This window comes from Furipterus horrens, unplaced genomic scaffold (assembly GCF_987537825.1).
Source record: "Furipterus horrens unplaced genomic scaffold, mFurHor1.1.pri manual_scaffold_5, whole genome shotgun sequence".
NCBI classification, from domain to species: domain Eukaryota; kingdom Metazoa; phylum Chordata; class Mammalia; order Chiroptera; family Furipteridae; genus Furipterus; species Furipterus horrens.
This window is the reverse complement of record NW_028327175.1, coordinates 157,322,738-157,342,607: the sequence shown is the minus strand read 5'-3', so window position 1 is coordinate 157,342,607 and position 19,870 is coordinate 157,322,738. Positions and strand designations below refer to the sequence as shown.

The following is a 19,870-nucleotide window of genomic DNA, read 5'->3' as shown; positions in this document are numbered from 1 at the left end:
CTAGTTCCCTAAGATGGTTTCTTTTCTAAAACACTTTCTCATCTTTCCTCTTCCCCTCATTTTTATTCTTTCTATTCCTTCATTTGGTGGTGATGGTGGGAGCAGGGCTTTCCTACAGTTTTCACATACAGCTTTCACTTTGAGGTTTCTATTGCAGAGAAATATATTATCTTTTGTTTGAGATCCTAAACCACTTACATCAGTGGGAGATAGAAAAATTGATGTCTCAAAACCTTTTATTAAATTGTAGTAAGAAAAGATGGAAAGCCCCTCAGTTTGGTTTTGTTCCTGACATCTTTCATACAGGTATTTATTAAAAATACATACCTCTAACTCCTTTTGGCCTCCCACTAATGTCACATTTTGCAGCTTCTAAGGTTGTCCAATTTCTACATTGGCATGTTGGAGTCTTCTTTAAAGCTTTTTTTTCTATCACCTAAGTGAAAGGAATGAGTTATTCCATTGGGCAGGAAAGGTATTTATATAGATATAAATGACTGTACAATTTAAGTAAAAAAAATCCCATATTTGTCAGAACATACAAAGAAAATTACTTAGCAAGGCCTTTATATCTTGTCCTTTTATGCATTTCTAGTTCTACCTTATACTATTTTTTTCCATAGACAGCATAATGCAGGGTAAGGCAGAATCAAACCTGGTGGTGTGCAAAGCAGAAGTGACAAACTGTGACTATCAATGGGCAGTTTATGTAAAACCTTGCAATCTGTTACTTGGTACATGACCAGACACCAAACAAATATGTCTATTTTATATTAAATCCCCTGAAAGCAAATCCTGACACTGGGCCTACTACAGGTAGTTTATATGGGGAGTGATGCCAGGAAACAGGTGTAAGAGAATAGGAAATGTAAGAGAACAGGAAGGGAAGGAGGAAAGGATATGCTATTGAAGTTGCCACTATTGGTAACAGGAGCTTAAAGACCTCTGAGAAGGGACATAAAGCCTGCCAGAATTGTCTGACCAGTGGATGGAGGCTGGGAGTTTTATCCAGTAGCTCCTACCCTGTCACTGGTAAAGGGCTGCTGCCAGTGGTGCTTACTCTCCAGAATATGCAGGCTCTTGGTGCATGGGTGGAGAATCTCACAGAGACTTAGAGCAGCCCTGAGAAAGAATAACAAAGAGAAGCATGGAATGCACTCATGGTGGGATGTCTTCAGAGAACAAGAAACTTCCCATCAGTAAGAGCTGAAATCAGAGGCCAGTCCACTGGGTGAGATGTAAAGCACCAAGAGCCTCTAGTGTCATTAATGATCATAGCTGTGAATGTGGTGGTAATGATCAGAAATCAGCAAGATAGCCAATATGGTGAGAAAATTGTGGTTTGGTTGCATCAATTGCACTATTTATTGTTTGGATGGGTTAAGTTGCTTTCAAAATGAAGGATATTTTTCTGCCTCTATCTGTGTTATCTCTTAAAGGTATCACTCATGCCTAACAGAAGTTACTAATTTCTGGCCATTTTATTTTGTCATCTTTTAATCTTTTTGTCTTATATTGTTCTTTTTGCCTGAAATGTTTTTCATCACCTTCATTTTACCTAATGAGATCTTATTTCAGTCCTCACTCTATCACTATGTTCTAATAACACTAGATACTTGTGGTGTCCTAAGGATCCTTCTGTTTTCTTTGCTTATGATAGGTAGTCTCAGCCCTGGCTGGTTTAGCTCAGTGGATTGAGCGTCGGCCTGCGAGCTAAGTGTCGCTGGTTCGATCTTCCAGTCAGGGTACATCAGAGAAGGAAAACTCTGACTCCAAAAAACCTCCGCTGCCTTGCGGCATACCTCTTCAGGGGAAAGGCTAAGGGAGTAAACCCCGACAGAAAATCCGGAGCCGGAGTCCCTAAGGCGGTTCGACGTTGTAGTCAACACCGGCAACTCCTGCGGCGCACCTGAAGCCAAGCTGTATTGACTCCGTCTTTCCCTTGGATCCTTCAGCTGCGAAGAGAGGGGGGGTCTGCTGCATGGGCAACAGCTGGCCCTCCATATCACCCTGCCCAGGCTCTGTAGCTTCAGCGTCATCGCAAGATGTCGATTCAACACGGGAGGAGACAGATACCATGTCACTCCCGAGTCGGACTGCACAGCCATTCTCGGCCGTGCAGATAGACTCTTAAGAAGCTACACCATCGTCTCTCGAGACGGACGGCTGCCGACGACGACGATAGGTAGTCTGTATTTCTAGAATGTTATGCTTCCCACTTCCTATTCAGCTTTTAAAATGCAATACATACACCCCACTCTTACTAAAACCTTCTTCATCAGGACAATCTGTATAAATTTTCTCATTCATTTTTGCTTCTATTAAGATACTCATCAAACTCTGTGTTCATCTCTCACTCTCTAATAGTTACTCTGTCTTTATCACCCTGACTTTCCCCAGGTTGCCTAGAATGGGTCCTTATCCTTAGCTCAAAATGCACTTGTTAATTTGAATGAATGTACAATTACAGAAAATAAGATTAATCGTGCTCATTATTTTTGACATTATATTATGTCAGATAACTTTAGCCCATTTTCCAAAAGGATTTTGAAGACATTGGCATAGAACTTATTTGAAAGCTCATTTTCCAGTCCTTTAGTCTTGGTTTTCTGAAGATAATACCACACTTAGTAGAACACCTTTTCTCATTTCATGTGTTGTGCAGTTAGCAACATGCCTTAGAAAAAAGCAAAAAAAAAAAACTGATAAAAAAACTTTCCTAATATGGTTTAATTTTTAAAAATAACTTAGCCAAAGAGTTCATTTATTTATCTTTAATTAATAGTAAATCAGCTATACCTTGAGTTTCATCTTTGCAATATATTTTAATACTTGTGTATGAAAAAAACGATTGAATTAATGACAGGGAAAATATAGTTGAAAACATTGAAGGAATAAAAAAGGAACAGGGAGGAAAGATCATTAAAAGGAAGGGAAGCCCTGACCAGTGTGACTCAATTGGTTGGGTGTCATCCCACAAAGCAAAAGGTCGCAGGTTAGATCCCAGGTCAGGGGACAAGCCTGGGTTACTGGTTCAGTCCCCAGTCAGAGTGTGTGTGCCAGAGGCAACCAATTGATGTTTATCTTTCACATCAATGTTTCTCTCTCTCTTTCTCTCTTCCTTTCCCTCTCTCTAAAAATAAATCAATAAAATCTTTTTTAAAAAATAAAGAGAACCACAGAGGGGAGAAGAATAGACCATAGTAAATATATCCAGCATGAGAAAAAAAATTGCTATAATTACTTAAGTATTTTAAACATTGGCACAAATTTTATCCATCTCTCTAGATTTTTTTTTTTTTTTTTTTTTGGTGATAAATCAAAACAGACTTTTTTAAAAGCACAAGAATGCAATTTGACTTTTTGAATATAGTTATGTTATGGATGGGAACAAACTTCAGTCTTTTATATGAGAAACAATCCCTTTTTAAACCTGTTTCTATATAGCTAATACCAAGTCTCGCTTCTTCACGTCCCAAATTAATCATCTCACATTTATTCTTCAAACCATAGCAATAGGACTCCTGCTCCAACTTTTCCACTGAAACTGCTCTAAGTTCATCAGTAACCTGCTAGTGGTCAAATCCAATAGACAAGTCTTGGCTATTTTTATTTAACTTACCTTTAAATTAGATTTCGAAACCTATTATCTTCTTGAAATTTTTTTGCTCTCAGTCTCCTGGTTTCTTTTAATGACTCACTTTTCCATTTGATTATAAAGGACCATGCATTTCATCTTGCCATTTTCCACAATGCCTTATTCTTGGTAGGAATGTAAGAAATGGTGTTCAGAATATCTGTTGAATTGAATGAAATCAAATAGAAAAGAAGATTCAACAAGTTCATAGAGTGGGTATTGTAATTGTTTGGTAGGAAAAGTTTACTTGGAGAACATGACACTGAGGTTTATTCAAAAGTTTCTCCTTTAGTTGTTGGTCATTTGGTCTCTTTGTTCCTTGGCCATATTCTCAATCTCTCTTTAGGTTTTACTCTTCCATCTGCATGACTCCCATAAATGGTATTATTTCCTAAGATTTCATCTTTAGACGTCTTCTCATGGTGAGTCTCTCCACAATCCTGTCCACCTCCTTGGCTTGAATTGCCTCCCATGTGTATGCTGGCTTCCTATTGCATAACTCTTTTTGCTGATCTCCTTATAGCCCTCCTTCTATTTGTCCTCATTATAAACGAAAGAAGAAAAGGATGAAAGGCAAAGAGCTGGTTGCTGAAAATGGCTTCCTTTCTGAAGATTTTTTCTACTTTTCTTTTATGTATCCAGAACTAAAATAACTTGTAGTTCCCAACTCACGTGCTAACTTATCATCTCTTTCCTGACTTCTATTCTTTATGGAAAGCAAACACATCATTCTTTCACTCGCTTTGCCTTGTAACCCCTCAGCACTCTACCCTGCCCTAGTAAGTGCTCAGTAGATATTCATTAGTTGTCATTAGTAGTTTGTCTTTCTGCATGCTAAGTAGAATTTTTCCTTGAGGATTTCCTACAACCTTTGTGAAATTGTTTGTAGCAAGAAAATTTCACAGTTCTGAGCAAGCTCTCCTATCTTAGGCAGAGGTATTTTCTCCCAGAAATCTGTAATTATTACGAATTTAGTCTCCTATAATTATTATAGAAAGATAGGCTGTGTTCTTTTTTGTGTAATTACATCATTCAACCCCTTGAAAATCTGTTATTATTTCTCATGTAATCCAAAACAAGGTTAAGTGTCTATTAGTTTAAAAAAAATACTCTCAAATATAATTTCACAAAAGGCAAATTCCAAACTTCCTGTCCAATATTTATTCATTTCTTAGTTTTATTGTATAGAAGTTATTAAATTAAGTGAGAGGATAATCAAAAAACTTTGGGACAATTCATAGTATTGGCATTGTTCATAAAACATGTCATGATGTTGTGATCCTTAAGGGTTCAATGTCATAAATACAATGCATTAATTTTCTAATGCATTTTAAAATTTCTGGAAATATCTGCTGAGTAGAGTAATTGCCTGATTGTCATTTATAAGCTTACAGAAAATCTAATTTAAAAGAACTAATTGTAGCAGAATGTTACACTTGTTTAATAATTTAAGGTGTAAGGGCAAGAACAATTAATGCAAATGAAGAAAATTGGACATCAAATTCATTAATTAGTCTCCTTGCTCTATTAATCTATTATCAAATGGCATAATCAGTGATATAACTTGGTTTAATTACCATGAAGTCTACAATTTAGCTAATCAAAATTTATCAGTTCCTCCAACAAGGCAGAGAACATTTCATAATTATGTAATTATTAAAATACATGATGTACAATGTTGTGTAAACACGTACATAAACATTACAATAGTGCAACTTTTGGGGGGAAAGAATGAAGTATTATCACTTATAACCTGACTTATGGGTTAAGTACAATTAAAGGAAAAAAGTGATTTTTGAGAGCAAGAGAGCTGTAGCTCAGTGATATTTTCTTTGATATTTTGCTTTCTTTAGCATTGTAAATGACATACATACACAGTCTTAAATATGATTTTAGGGAATGTGCAAAAAATATAAAATATATAAAATAAATTTTGTAACAACTGAGATTTTAAAATATAAAATTTAAAAGAAAATGAAACTTTCCTGACTTTTTTTTTTAACATGAATTTTCTGTTTCTTTTTAGCTCCGTAAGGCTATTATAGATCATGTGTCAGACTCCTTTTTGGATACAACAGTCCCACTTTTGGTTCTCATTGAAGCTGCTAAGAATGGCCGGGAAAAGGAAATAAAAGAATATGCCGCGATATTTCGTGAACACACCAACAGACTTGTAGAAGTAAGTGTGCTAAAATTTTAACTACTCTAAATCCAGGAAAATGAGGCTCTCATTCACCATTTACAATTGAATTGTACTTAAATAAAAACTTTTCTTAGCTTATTACAAATGAAGCAGAGTTGGGACAAGGTAATATGAAAGTATGTATGTCAAACTGTATAAACAATTCCCCATTGGCTTGGAAAAGGAGCATTTATTTAGAAAGAGCTATGAAACTGTAATCATTATTTTTAAAATGACTATTTATTTTTGGAGCTACACAAACTGGTTAAATGCAGATACTTTGTTCTATCCTTACAAATATTTCCATTATAACTTAAAAATATCAAATATTCTATTTCATGCCATTTTTTGTTTGTGTCTTATACCATATTTTCATGGCTGTATTACTCTTTAAGCCTTTTAAATAATATGCAACTATAGAATAAAAATAGAGGATATATAGGGATAGAGAGGTTCACAGTAATTAAATAGGGTTTACTGGATTGGTCCATGTCTTAGTTGGGCCAGGAGGAGGAGATAAAACTATAATTTCCTTCTGCTTGTAAACTGAAAACATGGAAATGCCCCAAGATTTGAGGGACAGGGAGCATATTGCTCTAGGAACCATGAGGGCTGGGTGATTCCCAGAGGACACATAATGGAACCTATTGTATGATGAACACCAAAATGCAGCCCCACTATAAGAGCGAGCTGAATGGAAGAATTTGCAGTAATGTGACAATGCTCACGAGACTGGGAACCAGTGGCAGGGAGGGGGAAATTTGATTGACCATATCTATATACCAGAGCTGATATACCACTGGTACCCATCAATATGACTGTACAAATCATTATGGCTAGTGTCTGTAATCATTGTCAGTGTCCATGCCATACCAGTTATTAAATGTTTTGACTGTCACAGCTTCCTATACTGACCACGAACACAGGTGAAATATGTGTTTTGGGGCCAAAATTACTTGTAAAACTTGTGTTAGAAATAGCCATCATCTGAATTAGAATCACAGCTTTCAATATAACATAAACTAAAATAGAGGGCTTTGCTAACATTTTTAATGAAGAAAGTTTCTAATGTGGCCAGCACACGTACTATAAACTCTTTTTCTGAATCTTAGTCTCCCCATCTAAAAAATTGAAAGGAGTGAATAAATAGATGATTGCTAAGATCACTTTAGCCCTAAAACTTCCCCACTTCAACTTTGACATGTCCTTTGACATTCCCAAGAATTCTGTAAGACAGGGTGATGGTTACACTTCCCATTAGCCTTATATGGAAACAAAAGTACAAAATCCAAACCAGCGTTAATTAGAGTCAGTGCTGACTTCCAGGTTTGCAATTTTTAACTAATTCATTCAATTATTTAGCTAGTTTTATTTATGTCTTCTTATATTCATTCATCTATATTCATCAACTATTGCCACAGAAAGTGTTAAGAGACCAGAGCAGAGGGACCAGGTTGTTAAAGGTACCTGAGTTTAGTCCCTGAGATTGTAGAAGTTTTGTCTAAAAAATGTACGGTATTCTCAAAGCGGCAGGCACACCAAATTGTGAAAACAACTTTTTGGTAAAATATTCTGAAAGTAGAAGTTGATTTCTGCTAATAAAGTTGCATCCCTATTTCTTTTTCTCAGCTGAGTGATTCTGTGAATCATAAATCTCATGAGGTGCTCAGTAAAGAGGGACTCCTTGATCACACAATTTGGGGGGAAAAGTTTATTCTCTTGGACATTTTACATTTCTAAAAAATCTAGAGTTAAAGAGACTACTTTAATTTGCCAGAATTTCCCAGAATTTGCCTAAGGAAGTCTTTTTCATGATACTTGTTACTAAGGGATTGCCTTCAGGGAACACTTGAAAACACAACCTTAATTTACTACCACATGATGGTTCCTTATTATGTAGGCAGAACTCTCAAGGTCTGTTTTAAAAGTTTAAGAATTTTGATAATTTTATATTTTATGTGATTATTGAAAGAAAAAGATTTTGGAATTTTGAGCTACCTGGGGGACTGAGAATGAGTCTAATTTAACTCTGCATGTTCCCTTAACACATTCTAAGATTATGCTGGATTTAGAGTCTTATAAGTTCTCACTTTGGTATACTTACTTAGAAGCTGGTCTATGTAACTTTCAATTCTAGTTGACTTTTACTACATAACAGATGTCCCCCAAACTTAGTGGCTTAAAACAACCATTTATTATTCTCCCACTGGTGTGCAGATTGACTGGGCAGAGAGAGGTGGGCAGTTCTCACTTAGGGTCTCTCATGTGATTGCTGTCATATATTGGCTGGGAATGTAGCCCTCTGAAGCCCTTTGAATGTTGGACTAGAATAGACATGCAAGGGGGCACATTCCCATGACTGAAAGTGCTCATTAGCTGTCGCTGGGAGCTCAGCTATGGTTGTTGACTGGAGTACCAGTCCACGGTCTCTCTGTGCGGCTTCAGCCTCTTGCACATAATTAATTTTGGGTTCTGATAGAAGTCCCAAGAGCAAGCCAGAGACAGAAAGTAGAAGCTGATGTTCTCTTAAGGGCTGGGCCCAGAAATTGTCAGGGTGTGACTTCCTCTGTATTTTATGGGTCAAAACAATCACAGAGCCTGCCCCAACACAAGGAGTGAGTCGCAGTGGGGGGCACGAGACTCCACTTCTCAATGGAAGGAATAGTGAGGGATTTGTTGCTGCCTTCAATCTATTACACTTCTCTGGGCTTCATTTGCTTTATTTCTAAAGTGAAGGTTAAAAAAAATGATAATGTTTAAGGCTACTACCAGTTTCTAAACTTCTATGATCCAATTGAGAGACTTCTATTTTTTGAGGGATAAAGACATAGGAGAAAACGAAAATGATTTTAAGTATTTCACTTACACACTGGGTTCTTTATCAAGAGGGAAAGAAAAAGATCATTATATTTATCTCCCAGGAAAATTCATTTTTGGAGGGAGATGTCTAACCAAAGCAACAAAGGAAAATCATCATTAATTTATTACAAACCGTTGAGACAAATGTCTGTGACAGTTGGGGAAATACGAGAGCTTATATACGAGGATTTGTCAGTTTCAGAAGGCGTTCTGAGTTAACTTTGTATAGATTGCTTATCACTCCTCTCCCGTCCTGCTTCCTACCACCTCCCTACACAGACATGCACATGTACCCATCTTACTCCCAAGCTGGGCAATTTGACATAGTAGGGCAGAAACCCTTAGATTCTAAATGGCTTCAAGAAAAAGATATTTTCAACATGTTTGTGTTTTGATGCCTCCACTGTGTCAGAGAAATCTAAAATCAGTGACCTTGTTGAAGTAAAACTTAAATAGAAAAAAAAAGTTCACTTTTAAAGAATTCCTATCAGATCATTGAAGGAAAATTCTATGCTGTTAAAGGAACACTTTAGATAATGGTTAATGTGCAACTTTTACAAAAAATATAGTAAAAAGTGGAACTGAACACAAAGCACAAAAAGACCAATCATTAAGAAATTATATGGATGATAATTTGAAAACCAAAAGAATCTGAGATAGTAGAGAAAAAAAATGGGAATAAGGAATACTTTGGTCAATAATTAGGCCTGAACATTCCTATTCTTTAGTGATGTCATGTCTGAGGTCTCCCATAATATTACCATGTTGTTTGGTAGAAAATTTTAAAATGACCATGGGTGAAATGATACTTATAAAACCCTAGGTAGTGCCAATAACTGGTGAACGTAGATCCTTGTGAGTAGTTTTATTTTGTTATGCTGAACTAAGTGACTATTATTCAAAGTGACTATTATTGCTACTCTGAATATCTAAATTATTCTGTATTTTTGGATCCACCAAGCCACAGTGGGAAGGAGAAACAAGAATCAAGAAGCTGGCATTTTGAAAGTCATCTTCACTTAGTGATTAGTAATTAATGACAAATATGCTCATTGACTATGCTTCCCCAGTACTTTGATCTTACACAGATAGTGACTTAGGGCACCCTTAACTCTATTAGCTTCTACCAATAATACCTATTAGACAGAAAGTTTAAAATATTAATTTTATCTTAAAAATAAAAATATTCAGTAGTTCTAGAGAATAAGGATTTTATCTTTTATCATTTTGAACCCCCTCGAATAATAGCAGTCTTTAGAGCTAGCGCCAAGTAAATCTGTATTGAATGAAGGAACAAATTTCTAACACCAACTCAGTTCTCATTCCCTCTAAAACTTGACTTTGGGTCTCTAAAAATTTGACTTTGGGGATTTCAGAAACTGGACTTGAGATATATGCCTGAGCTCAATTATTTTAGTAGAGTACTTCTCTACTCTACTGTACATGGATACTTTAAAATAATTCTTCACAGTGATTTAGCAGGTGCTTTTGCCATTAATCATCAAAAGCAGACACTATATAAACCCTGCTTCAGATTTTACTCGGGAGTTTGTGACAATTTGATAACGTCTTTAAAGAACTTGGCCTACTCTGGAGATATAATGTGTAACTTTAATGTGGTGACACAACTATTATTCAAAATAATAATTGTCATTGTATTCAACAAATGTATTATTTATTATAATGGCTATTATTTAATATTTCTCTAAAATTAATTTAAAAAACCCATTATTACTTTTTAATCATATTCTGATTTGTTCTCAGAAAATCAGTTCATGCTAAAATCAGTAAAATCTCCAGTTTATCTCATAGGTTTTAGCATATTAATTATTACCAATATGACAGTGTTAATGATCTAGGTTTAAAAATGTTCTAAGAACTAAAGAAGTTTCTCTATGTGAAAAACCAGCTTTGTCAGTGCTTTGACTTACTCATCAAAAATTCATCTGTCGTGATGCACCTTATTTTAGTAAGTTTCATGAGAATCTTTCATCAAAAAGGAAAAAAGTGGGTGTATATTTAATTATAATACTTCCTTCCAATCTACAAAGCTGATTATTCCCACTCCCAAAATGGTGAGCCATATTTAGCAAAGCCAAAGTGTAGGCTGCCAAAGAGTAGGCTGTAGAGGGATGCTTGCTGTTTTGTAAGAAGTCTTATTGCTGTCAGCTCTGCTGATATCTTTGCTTGTTGACACAATGCTGTTCAATGTCACACGTTGCTTTAATTGATCATCTGCTATCAAATAAGAATATGTTCAGTTATAAATAAATAAAGCTTTTAGAGTCTCCTTCCATTTTTCCTCCTCCTCCTTCGAAAGAAAAGAACAATCCCATACTTATAGTTGTACACAAACTGACAACTGTTCTCAGGGAGCATCTTGCAGCTCTCATTTTTGGTCGGAAGAATTGTATAGCTAAGTCAGGAGTGCCTTTGCTTATGTATAATGGAGTGCACGAATGCCTGCTTATGTATAATAGAGTGCATAAGTGTGGCTTCCCACTGCCTGGATTAAAAACTGCTCAACAAATTAATCCTCCTTCAGCTAAAAGACATGATGAACTTGAGCCTTAAAAGCCTAGTGAGTGAACTTTCCATGTTTCAGGCTTTCTTTATAAATTTGGAGTACAGGAAAATGCTAGTACTACAGTTACAGAAAAGTCAAGAGTCCACAATAATCAAGAATACATTTTTTAAAAATGGAATATTAATGTTTTGGAATTAAGAGGAGAGAGAAAACTATATAGGATTAGCATATTATGGGAATTCAACATGAAACAAGCAATATTTTCATCAAACCTTGAAGACTAGGCAGAAGTTGGATTTGAAAAACTAGAACTCCAAGTGGAGATAACAGTTTGACTAGAGGCACAATGCTCATTCCTGTGTTGCAGGAATGCTGTAGCCGTGAAATCTAGATTGCTAAACTGGCTAAAGTGGAATAGAGGCAGTTGATAACAGCCTTGAGTAGTGATTGCCGGGGTGAGGAGGTTAGATTTCATCTTACAGGACTGGATCCAGTGAAGAAGTTGGAGCAATGCAGTTCCTTCTCACCAGAGAAAAATTTACAGGGAGGTCATATGTTAAGAGCATTTTCATATGGACTATTTTGCATCTGGATATAAAATTTCCTAACCCTCAACAATTGATTCGAATCTCATGAGCATAGACTGGCATTTAAAAAGGACTGAATTGAAAATGTAACATCATTATACATTAAAGAGAGAGAAGAAAACTACTTTTAATAATCAAATTGGAACAGAAAAGCAAGTGCTTCATGACTTAATGGCACCAGATCAGTGGTACTCAGTAGAAATAGAGGGCAAACCACATACATAATTTAAAGTTTTCTAGTAGTCATACTAAAAAAAAAGTAAAAATAAACAGATAAAACTAATCTTAATGTTTTATTTAATCTACTCCACTCCAGGTATTATTTCAACATGTAATTGATATAAAAACTAATGAGCTATCTTATGTTCTTTTTTTTTTTTTTTTTTTGTACTAAGTCTTAAAAATCTGGTGTGTATTTTACACTTACAGCCTATCTTAATCTAGACTACTCATATTTTAAGTGTATAATAGTCATCATTGCCTGGTGAATATATATCAGGCTAGATAGATGATTATCAAGTTGATAATAGGGTGGATTCATTCATTCATTCCTTTATTCACTCATTTAACAAATATGTCTTCAGTGCCTACTATGTGACATTTTGTGCTGGATTCTGGGGATGGTGCTTAGAGCCTTTGTTTTTTGTTTCCATAGCCAGATATATAGTAAATGCAGCATTCAATAAATCATTGTTGAATAAGTTAGTATATAAACAAATGAAGTTGAATGTTCATTAATGCTATAAAAAATCTTAAAGATGGTAAATAGCATGATTTATTGAGTGATGTGTGAAACATGGCAACAGACTTGAGTTTGAATCCTCACTTGATGTTTTGGGGACAGTCATTTATATCTCTTGTATCTGTCTTGTAAAGGACATACTCAATGAAAATGTGAAGGTAATAGTAAGATCAGATGAGATAACAGGTTAGTGTACCAAATGCCACATGATGTGGATAGTGTTTTTTAATGAATATTAGTCTTCCTTCTTTTCCTCTATTTAGCATGTTTTGTTTTGTTTATTTCTTCAAAGTGTTATTTGAAAAAAAGTTTGCTGGAATCTCTAATACCCCTAATAAGCAACAGCATTTTCCATTTGAAAAAAATAACTTTATTAGGTAATTTAAATTTGTCTGTAGTTGTTGGACCTCTGTATTCAACTTCCAAATACAGATAAAAAAAATTTTAAGAACATTAACAGGCCAAAAATGGCTTGTGCCAAAGCTCCCATAGAAATTATGTAAACGAAGTTTGACATACAATTAATTGGTGTGTGAAACTTCTCTGAAACTAGAAACTTGCAGTATGACTCTCCATGATGGTATTTGGCCAAGGGTTATTTAGCAAGCATGCCAACTAATTGACAAGAAATTCCAAGTCTAGAAACCAAACTTTGTTTTAATCACCAGCCTGATGATGGAAGTAGGGACTAATCTATTGGGTTGACCAAAATATCCATTTAGTATTTTTTTTGTAAAATAAAAGATACTTTTTTTTATCTTCACCAATAACTTTATTAATTTGGATATTTTGAGTATGTCAGCTATCTCCTGCTTTTGGCTTCTAGTGGGTAGAGGCCAGGGATGCTGTCAAACATCTTCCAATGCGTAATATAGCTCCACAGCAAAGAATTATTTGGCCAAAATGTCAATATACCAAGAATCTTCAAAAACCACTTTTGACATGTTCAATCAGTCACAGCCCCTCTCCATACACTGCACAAATCTTTCTTTTTTGTATTTCAGTTGCATTTTTACCTTTGTTGAAATAATAATACATAATATGCTGGAAAATGTAGCCTGTTTCTTCCATCTTCAATATTAAAATAGCTGGACAATAATAATTCACCGATTTTGATAAGTTTTCTTAATATGTGCTGATATGACAGCTGTCACAATACAATCTAACAAAATTGTTTTGAATGAAGTTAAAGACAACTAAGCACTACTAGAGCCATTGTATGGAAAAATCAAAACAAACATTTTGGCCAATATTTCTTTTTCTTTTTTTATCCTCTCACAAGGGCTTTTTTTTTTTTTTTTTCATTGCTTTTAGAGAGAGAGGAAGGGGAAAAGAGGGAAAGAGAGAGAAAGAGAGGGAGAGAGGAGAGAGAGAGAGAGACATTGATGTGAGAGATAAACAAGAAACATCAATTGGTTGCCTCCTATACACGCTCCGACCAGGGAGTGAACCCATAACTTTTAGGTTATAGGATGACACTCTCCGATCAACAGAGCAACACTGTCCAGAGCAGGACTGATATATTTATTTTAATCAACTCACTATTCCACTTAATTAAATACATATCACTATTTATGTATATAGTGAGTCACTCTACAGTGTGGTCTATAGAGCTCATATACATAGAGACCTACAGTTAAAATGTGGTTTCATTTTTGTCTTTTGTGCTTTTTAAAAAGAAGAGTACTACTCTTCTGCTTAAGTGACTTTAACAAATCACTAAACCTCTCTGGAATTCAGTTTAATTATCTGTAAGTGAAAAAACAAGGGACTAAATATTCTCCATTGCTCACATTCAAACTTCTAGAAACCAGAGGAAGAGTTCTATTTGTTTTATACATGTAAATAATATGGTTATACTTGGAAGAGACTAGTTAACCAAAAGTATTGGAGGAGTTGTTATTTTATGGCTTTTCCAAGACAAAAATAACTTTTTGTGGATAATAAAAAGAAAAGAAAAGAAAAACAAGGGAAGAAATTAAAGTCAAATACAGTAAATAAAACTTTTAGTAATCTATACCAACATCATGCAAAACACCTTCTACTAATTACCTCATTATGTCAATACTCACAATAAACATTTTGCTAATATGGAAACCCAGGCTGAAAGCAGTTAAGCAACTCTTCTAAATTCACACAGCTAACAAATGGCAGACAGAGTATGGTATCAGCTTCATTCTATCAATAGCACAATAAATCTAAGAATAGAAAGTGAGTCTGAGTTTTATATATTTAACTTCTTGATGGAGTGAGGAAAAACATTTCTGAATGCTTTCAGACAAGCGGCTCAAGCTACAAAAGTTCTAAGAGTTGACTTCATATTTTTTCTAAGAATCTCTAATCTTATTCCAGTTTTCTTACTAGAGAAGCAGAAAGCCAGAAGTACACATTTATGCCCATGAATTCCTCTATATGTTTTCTTTATGATTCTTAGGTAACTGCTTAGCTAATTCTTAGTGATTATTCCAAGATATAAGACCTAAGTGAGATCATTAATCATTTCCTGATGAAAAAGAAGTATAGTCCATTTGTAAGTTGATTGTTTGCATCTTAGGATATATTTTACCTTTAAGAAAATGTATTTTATTGATTATGCTATTACAGTTCTAATTTCCCCCCTTTGCCCTCCCTCCAGCCAGCACCCCCCACTCCCTCAGGCGATTCCTGCACCATTGTTTATGTCTATGATTCATTGGTAAAAGTTATTTGGCTACTCCATTCCCTATATTATACTTTACAATCCCATGGCTATTCTCTACCTATTTGTACTTCAAACCCCCTCACCTCTTCACCCATTTCATCAAACCCCCTCCCATCTGGCAACCATTAAAATGTTTTCTGTATCCATGATTCTGTCTCTGTTCTTGTTTGCTTAGTTTGTTTTTTAGATTCAATTGTTGATCGATATGTATTTTTTGCCATTTTATTGTTCATAGTTCTAATCATCTTCTTTTTCTTAAATGCATCCCTTTAACATTTCATATAATAATGGTTTGGTGGTGATAATATCCTTTAGCTTTTTCTTGTCTGGGAAGCACTTCATCTGCCCTTTGATTCTAAATGATACCTTTGCTGGGAAGAGCAATTTTGGCTGTAGGTCCCTGCTTTTCATGACTTTGAATATTTCTTGCCAGTCCCTTCTTGCCTGCAAAGTTACTTTTGAGAAATCAGCTGACAGTCTTACAGGAACTCTCCTGCAGGTAACTAATTATTTTCTCTTGCTGCTTTTAAGATTCTCTATCTTTAACCTTTGGGGTGGAATGGACCTCCTTGTATCCATCTTATTTGGGACTCCCTTTGCTTCTTGGGCTTGCAATTCTATTTCTTGCATCAAATTAGGGAAATTTGCATTCATTATTTTTTTCAAAAAGATTTCCAATTTCTTGCTCACTCTCTCTTTTCCTTCTGGTACTCTATGATGCAAATGTTGGACCTCCTGAAATTATCCTAGAGGCTGCTTATACTATTCTCACTTTTTTAGATTCTTTTTTCTTCTTCTTGTTCTGATTGATTGTTTTTTGCTTCCTTATGTTCCATATCATTGACTTGATTTTTGACTTCATTTACTCTACTGTTGTTTCCTTGTTTATTGTTCTTTATTTCAATTAGTGTATCCTTTGTTTCTGACTGGATCTTTTTTATGCTGTTGAGGTCCTCACTAAGTTCCTTGAGCATCCTTATAATCAGTGTTTTGAATTCTTCATTTAGCTTTTTTTCTGGAGTTTTGATCTGTTCTTTCATTTGGGCCATGAATCTTTGTCTCCTCATTTGGCAGCCTCACTGTGTTTGTTTCTATGTATTAGGTAGAGCTGCTATGACTCTCTGTCTTGGTAGTGTAGCCTAACATAATAGGTGTCCCACAGGGTCCAGTGGCACAGCCTCTCCTATCACCCAAGCTGGGTACTTGATGTGCACCCTTCATATTGGCTGAGTAGACCTTCCCCTTGTAGTTGAACCATGGTTGCTGTTGGAAGGTCAATAGGAGGGATTTACCCAGGCCAGTCAGTTGCAAGGACTGGCTGTGACAACTGACCACCAACATCTGCCTGCTGTGGAGGATCAAGTGTGCAAGAGCAGGGTGGTGGTATTCTGACATGGTCTGTAACTGTCCACTGGGTTCTTTGGTTCTGGGGTTTCCTGGGTGCAGGCCAAAGTCAGCTCCCACCTGTGTTTTGCCTGAGGCCAACCTGCCTGAGCTATTAAGCAATCTGAGTTGGCTGCTACTTGTGGAGATACCCTAGTGAAGCTAAGCAGTGAATCTAGGCTGGCTGCTGCTAATGCCAGGCCTGGGGCTCACTAAGGCCAGCTGTTGCTTGTTTGATAGGATTTAGGAAGTTGTGAATCATTAGCCAAGACCAGCCATTTATATAAAAAAGCAGCTTTGGTGGGCCCATAAATTGGGTTTGGCAGAGTCTCTGGGGATCTTCAAAGTGGGTCAGACAGTGTTAGCCAGGTTGATGGAGTCTCAGATATGGCACCATTTTTCTGGTTTTGTGGGGGGAGAATTTAAAAAAGGGACAATGGCCTCTGTTCACCTTGATGTCAGACCCTTCAATTTCTTCCTCTATACTACTGATGCCTTTCAAGTTGCTACCCTGGTGCCAGAGCTCATAGGGAGAAATCTGTGTAGGTAAGTACATGTGTAGGTTCTTTAAGAAGAACTGCTTGGGGTTTCAGCAGTTTCTTCCACTGACTCAATCCCTGCTGGTTTTTGCAGCCAGAAGTTGTGGGGACTTATCTTCCTGGCACTAGAATTCTGGGCTTAGGGGCCTGGTATGAGGCTGGGACTCCTTGCTCTTGAAATATTTCTCCTGAATTTTTATCTACCGCACATGGGTGAGAGACCAGCCTGTTCTGCATCCACACCCCTCCTACCAGTCTGAATGGATGTGGTTTCTTTAATTTTGTAGTTGTCAGACTCTTATTCAACTTGATTTCTGACTGTTCTGAGTGATGGCTGTTCTATATCTTAGTTGTAATTTTGACATGGTTGTGCAAGAAGGCAAGTCATGTCTGCCTACATTGCCATCTTGAACAGAAGTATTTTGCCTTTTAATCAGTAATTTGTATACTATTTAGCTTCCTTGGTTAGTCTGAAAAAGCCTAACTCCCTAGCAGAAGTTAAAAATCCCAGAGCATTTTATTAGGATTATTCTTTCTAACCTAAAATGCATTTAGAGGTACTTCTTTCCATCACTCAGTCTCCTCTCATCCTTGTGTGCAGAGCATCCCCAAGGCAGGGGCATAGAGTTCAAGTGCTTACAGTAGGGTGTCAAATCAGTAATAAGTGAAAAGGCTTGGAGGGGAAGTACCTGTGACACAAGGGAAAATACAAACCCACTTTAAAGGGTGAACTGCATCTCACGCTTGGTCCATTATTTCTGTGCGTGAATACAAGGTCCTGTGTTTTCACACATAAGAATTTCATAAAAGAACCCGGAAATATAGAATTTAATGTAAAAGTGTGTTGATTTCTAATTGTAGAAATTGTAATCAATTTAAAACAGAATAAAAGCAAAAGCACAGCTCCATCATTTGTGCCAATACATAATGCCAATGACCACTAGTTTTGCAAGCTCTGTTCTCAGGTCAAGTTTTGAAAGGCAAATTTCAGCAAGATGGGTTTTTGTAAGATATATAGGTAAGATCTGCAAGAGAATCAGGTATTGTAGCTAGGTAGTAAAATACAGGAAAGGAACTTAGTTTGGGGAAGTTGGTTCCTTCCAGTTTTCTTTCCTGTACTGATTAACCTTGAAATCAGAGGTGAATCAAAAAGTATTAAGGACACAAAGATGATCAGCTTTTTCCTCTTATCTGCTTTGCTCTTTGCAAGCAGTGCTAAAGTAGGAATGAAAAGAGGATAAGGGTGTTCTTGCAAAAGGTTCATTCATATGTACATTAGACCTGTTGAAAGCTATAGCTGTGTATCTCCAGAAAGTAGTCTGGCACTTATACAAGATTAAGTGTTAGAATTGATGCTTTTTAAGAAATACTCCTATTCCTGAAAAACAAAGTCTAATTTACTCTGCATTTTACTTTTTATAAAGTATAAACAGCATGCAAAGAGACTTGGCTTTTCTAGACCACTCTGACATTTTTTTTTTTTTTAATTATGCATGGAGTTTCAAAAGAAAAGCAGAACATTCTACAGGGTTTGACTTTTGTGCTTTGAATCAGCCTAGTAAATGACTACTACACATTCTCCTTCTCTTCCTCTTTCTTTCACTATAACTCTCTGCCTCACTCTTTCACTCCAACCATTGCTATAATCAAATCAATACTCATTGTGTCAAAGGAGAATATATAAGTTGGCTTTAATTTTTCTTTGATTGCAACATGATGTCAAAAGAGTTTGCATTATGTTTCCAAAAAGTCATTTATTCCTCAAATATATATTTAAATATACATATATTCAAATATATATTTAAAACAGGAGCTGTGCTGGGTGCTGAGGTGAATTCAATCACAGACAAAGAAAAGATAGACTGTCCTATAGCAACTTATCAGCTAGGATCAGTGGTTGTCAGGTATTAGGGGAAGGGATAAATAGGCAGAGCACAGAGAATTTTTAAGGCAGTGAAAATACTCTGTATGATGTCACAAAGATTGATACAAATCATTATTCATTTGTCCAAACCATAGAATGTAAAACATCAGAACTGTTTACATCATCATTTGTATCATATGAAAAGTCAATGTAGGTTCATCAGTGTTACAATAAGTTTAAAAACGGTACCCTCTGGTACAGGATGTTGATAGTGGATAAAGTAAGCATGTGTGGGGCAGGAGGCGTAGCAGAAATGTCTGTACTTTGCCTTCTAAAAAATACTTTATTAATTATTTTATTAATTACTATATTATTAATGTTCTAGGTAAAAATCAAAATACCCTGCTATTAAAAAATCTAAGATAATGTCATATTGTTACAGAAACAGGGGAGTCCAAAAATCCCCAGAGTTTGCTGCTGGGGGATGGGGAGAAGTAAGCAGCTTTTCAAATGCTTCCACATGCCTGAGGCTGGTGGCTACTGTCTTTCTTATGCAAATGGCTTTAATGCATCCAAAGCCTCAGGCAGATGGGAGGAGTCTTGAACCAGGGGACAGTATGGAAAGCACACAGAGCCTACCTAAGGGTCTGTGAATGGTCAGAACTGTTTGCAACGCCCACTGCGTCAGATGACGCAGTCAGGGATATATAAGCTGCAGACATTTTAGCTCGGACTCTCGCTCTCTGACTCGGGTTCTCTCGCGCTCTGGCTCTGGCGCTCTGACTCTCTCTGGCACGCTTGCACGCTAGCTCTCGGGCTCTCTCGCTCTCCTGCTCTCCCGCTCTCGTG

The 19,870-nt window shown here is 36.2% G+C and overlaps 1 protein-coding gene across 1 annotated transcript in view; it reads left to right on the top strand.

The window, feature by feature from the left end:
- The window catches only part of CTNNA3 (catenin alpha 3), a 1,620,658-nt gene that overhangs the window by 851,280 nt on the left and 749,508 nt on the right, over positions 1-19,870 (top strand). The window contains exon 9 of the mRNA XM_090278091.1: positions 5,664-5,816. Within this exon, the coding sequence (XP_090134217.1) occupies positions 5,664-5,816 (153 nt within the window). The remainder of the gene's footprint in view (positions 1-5,663; positions 5,817-19,870) is intronic.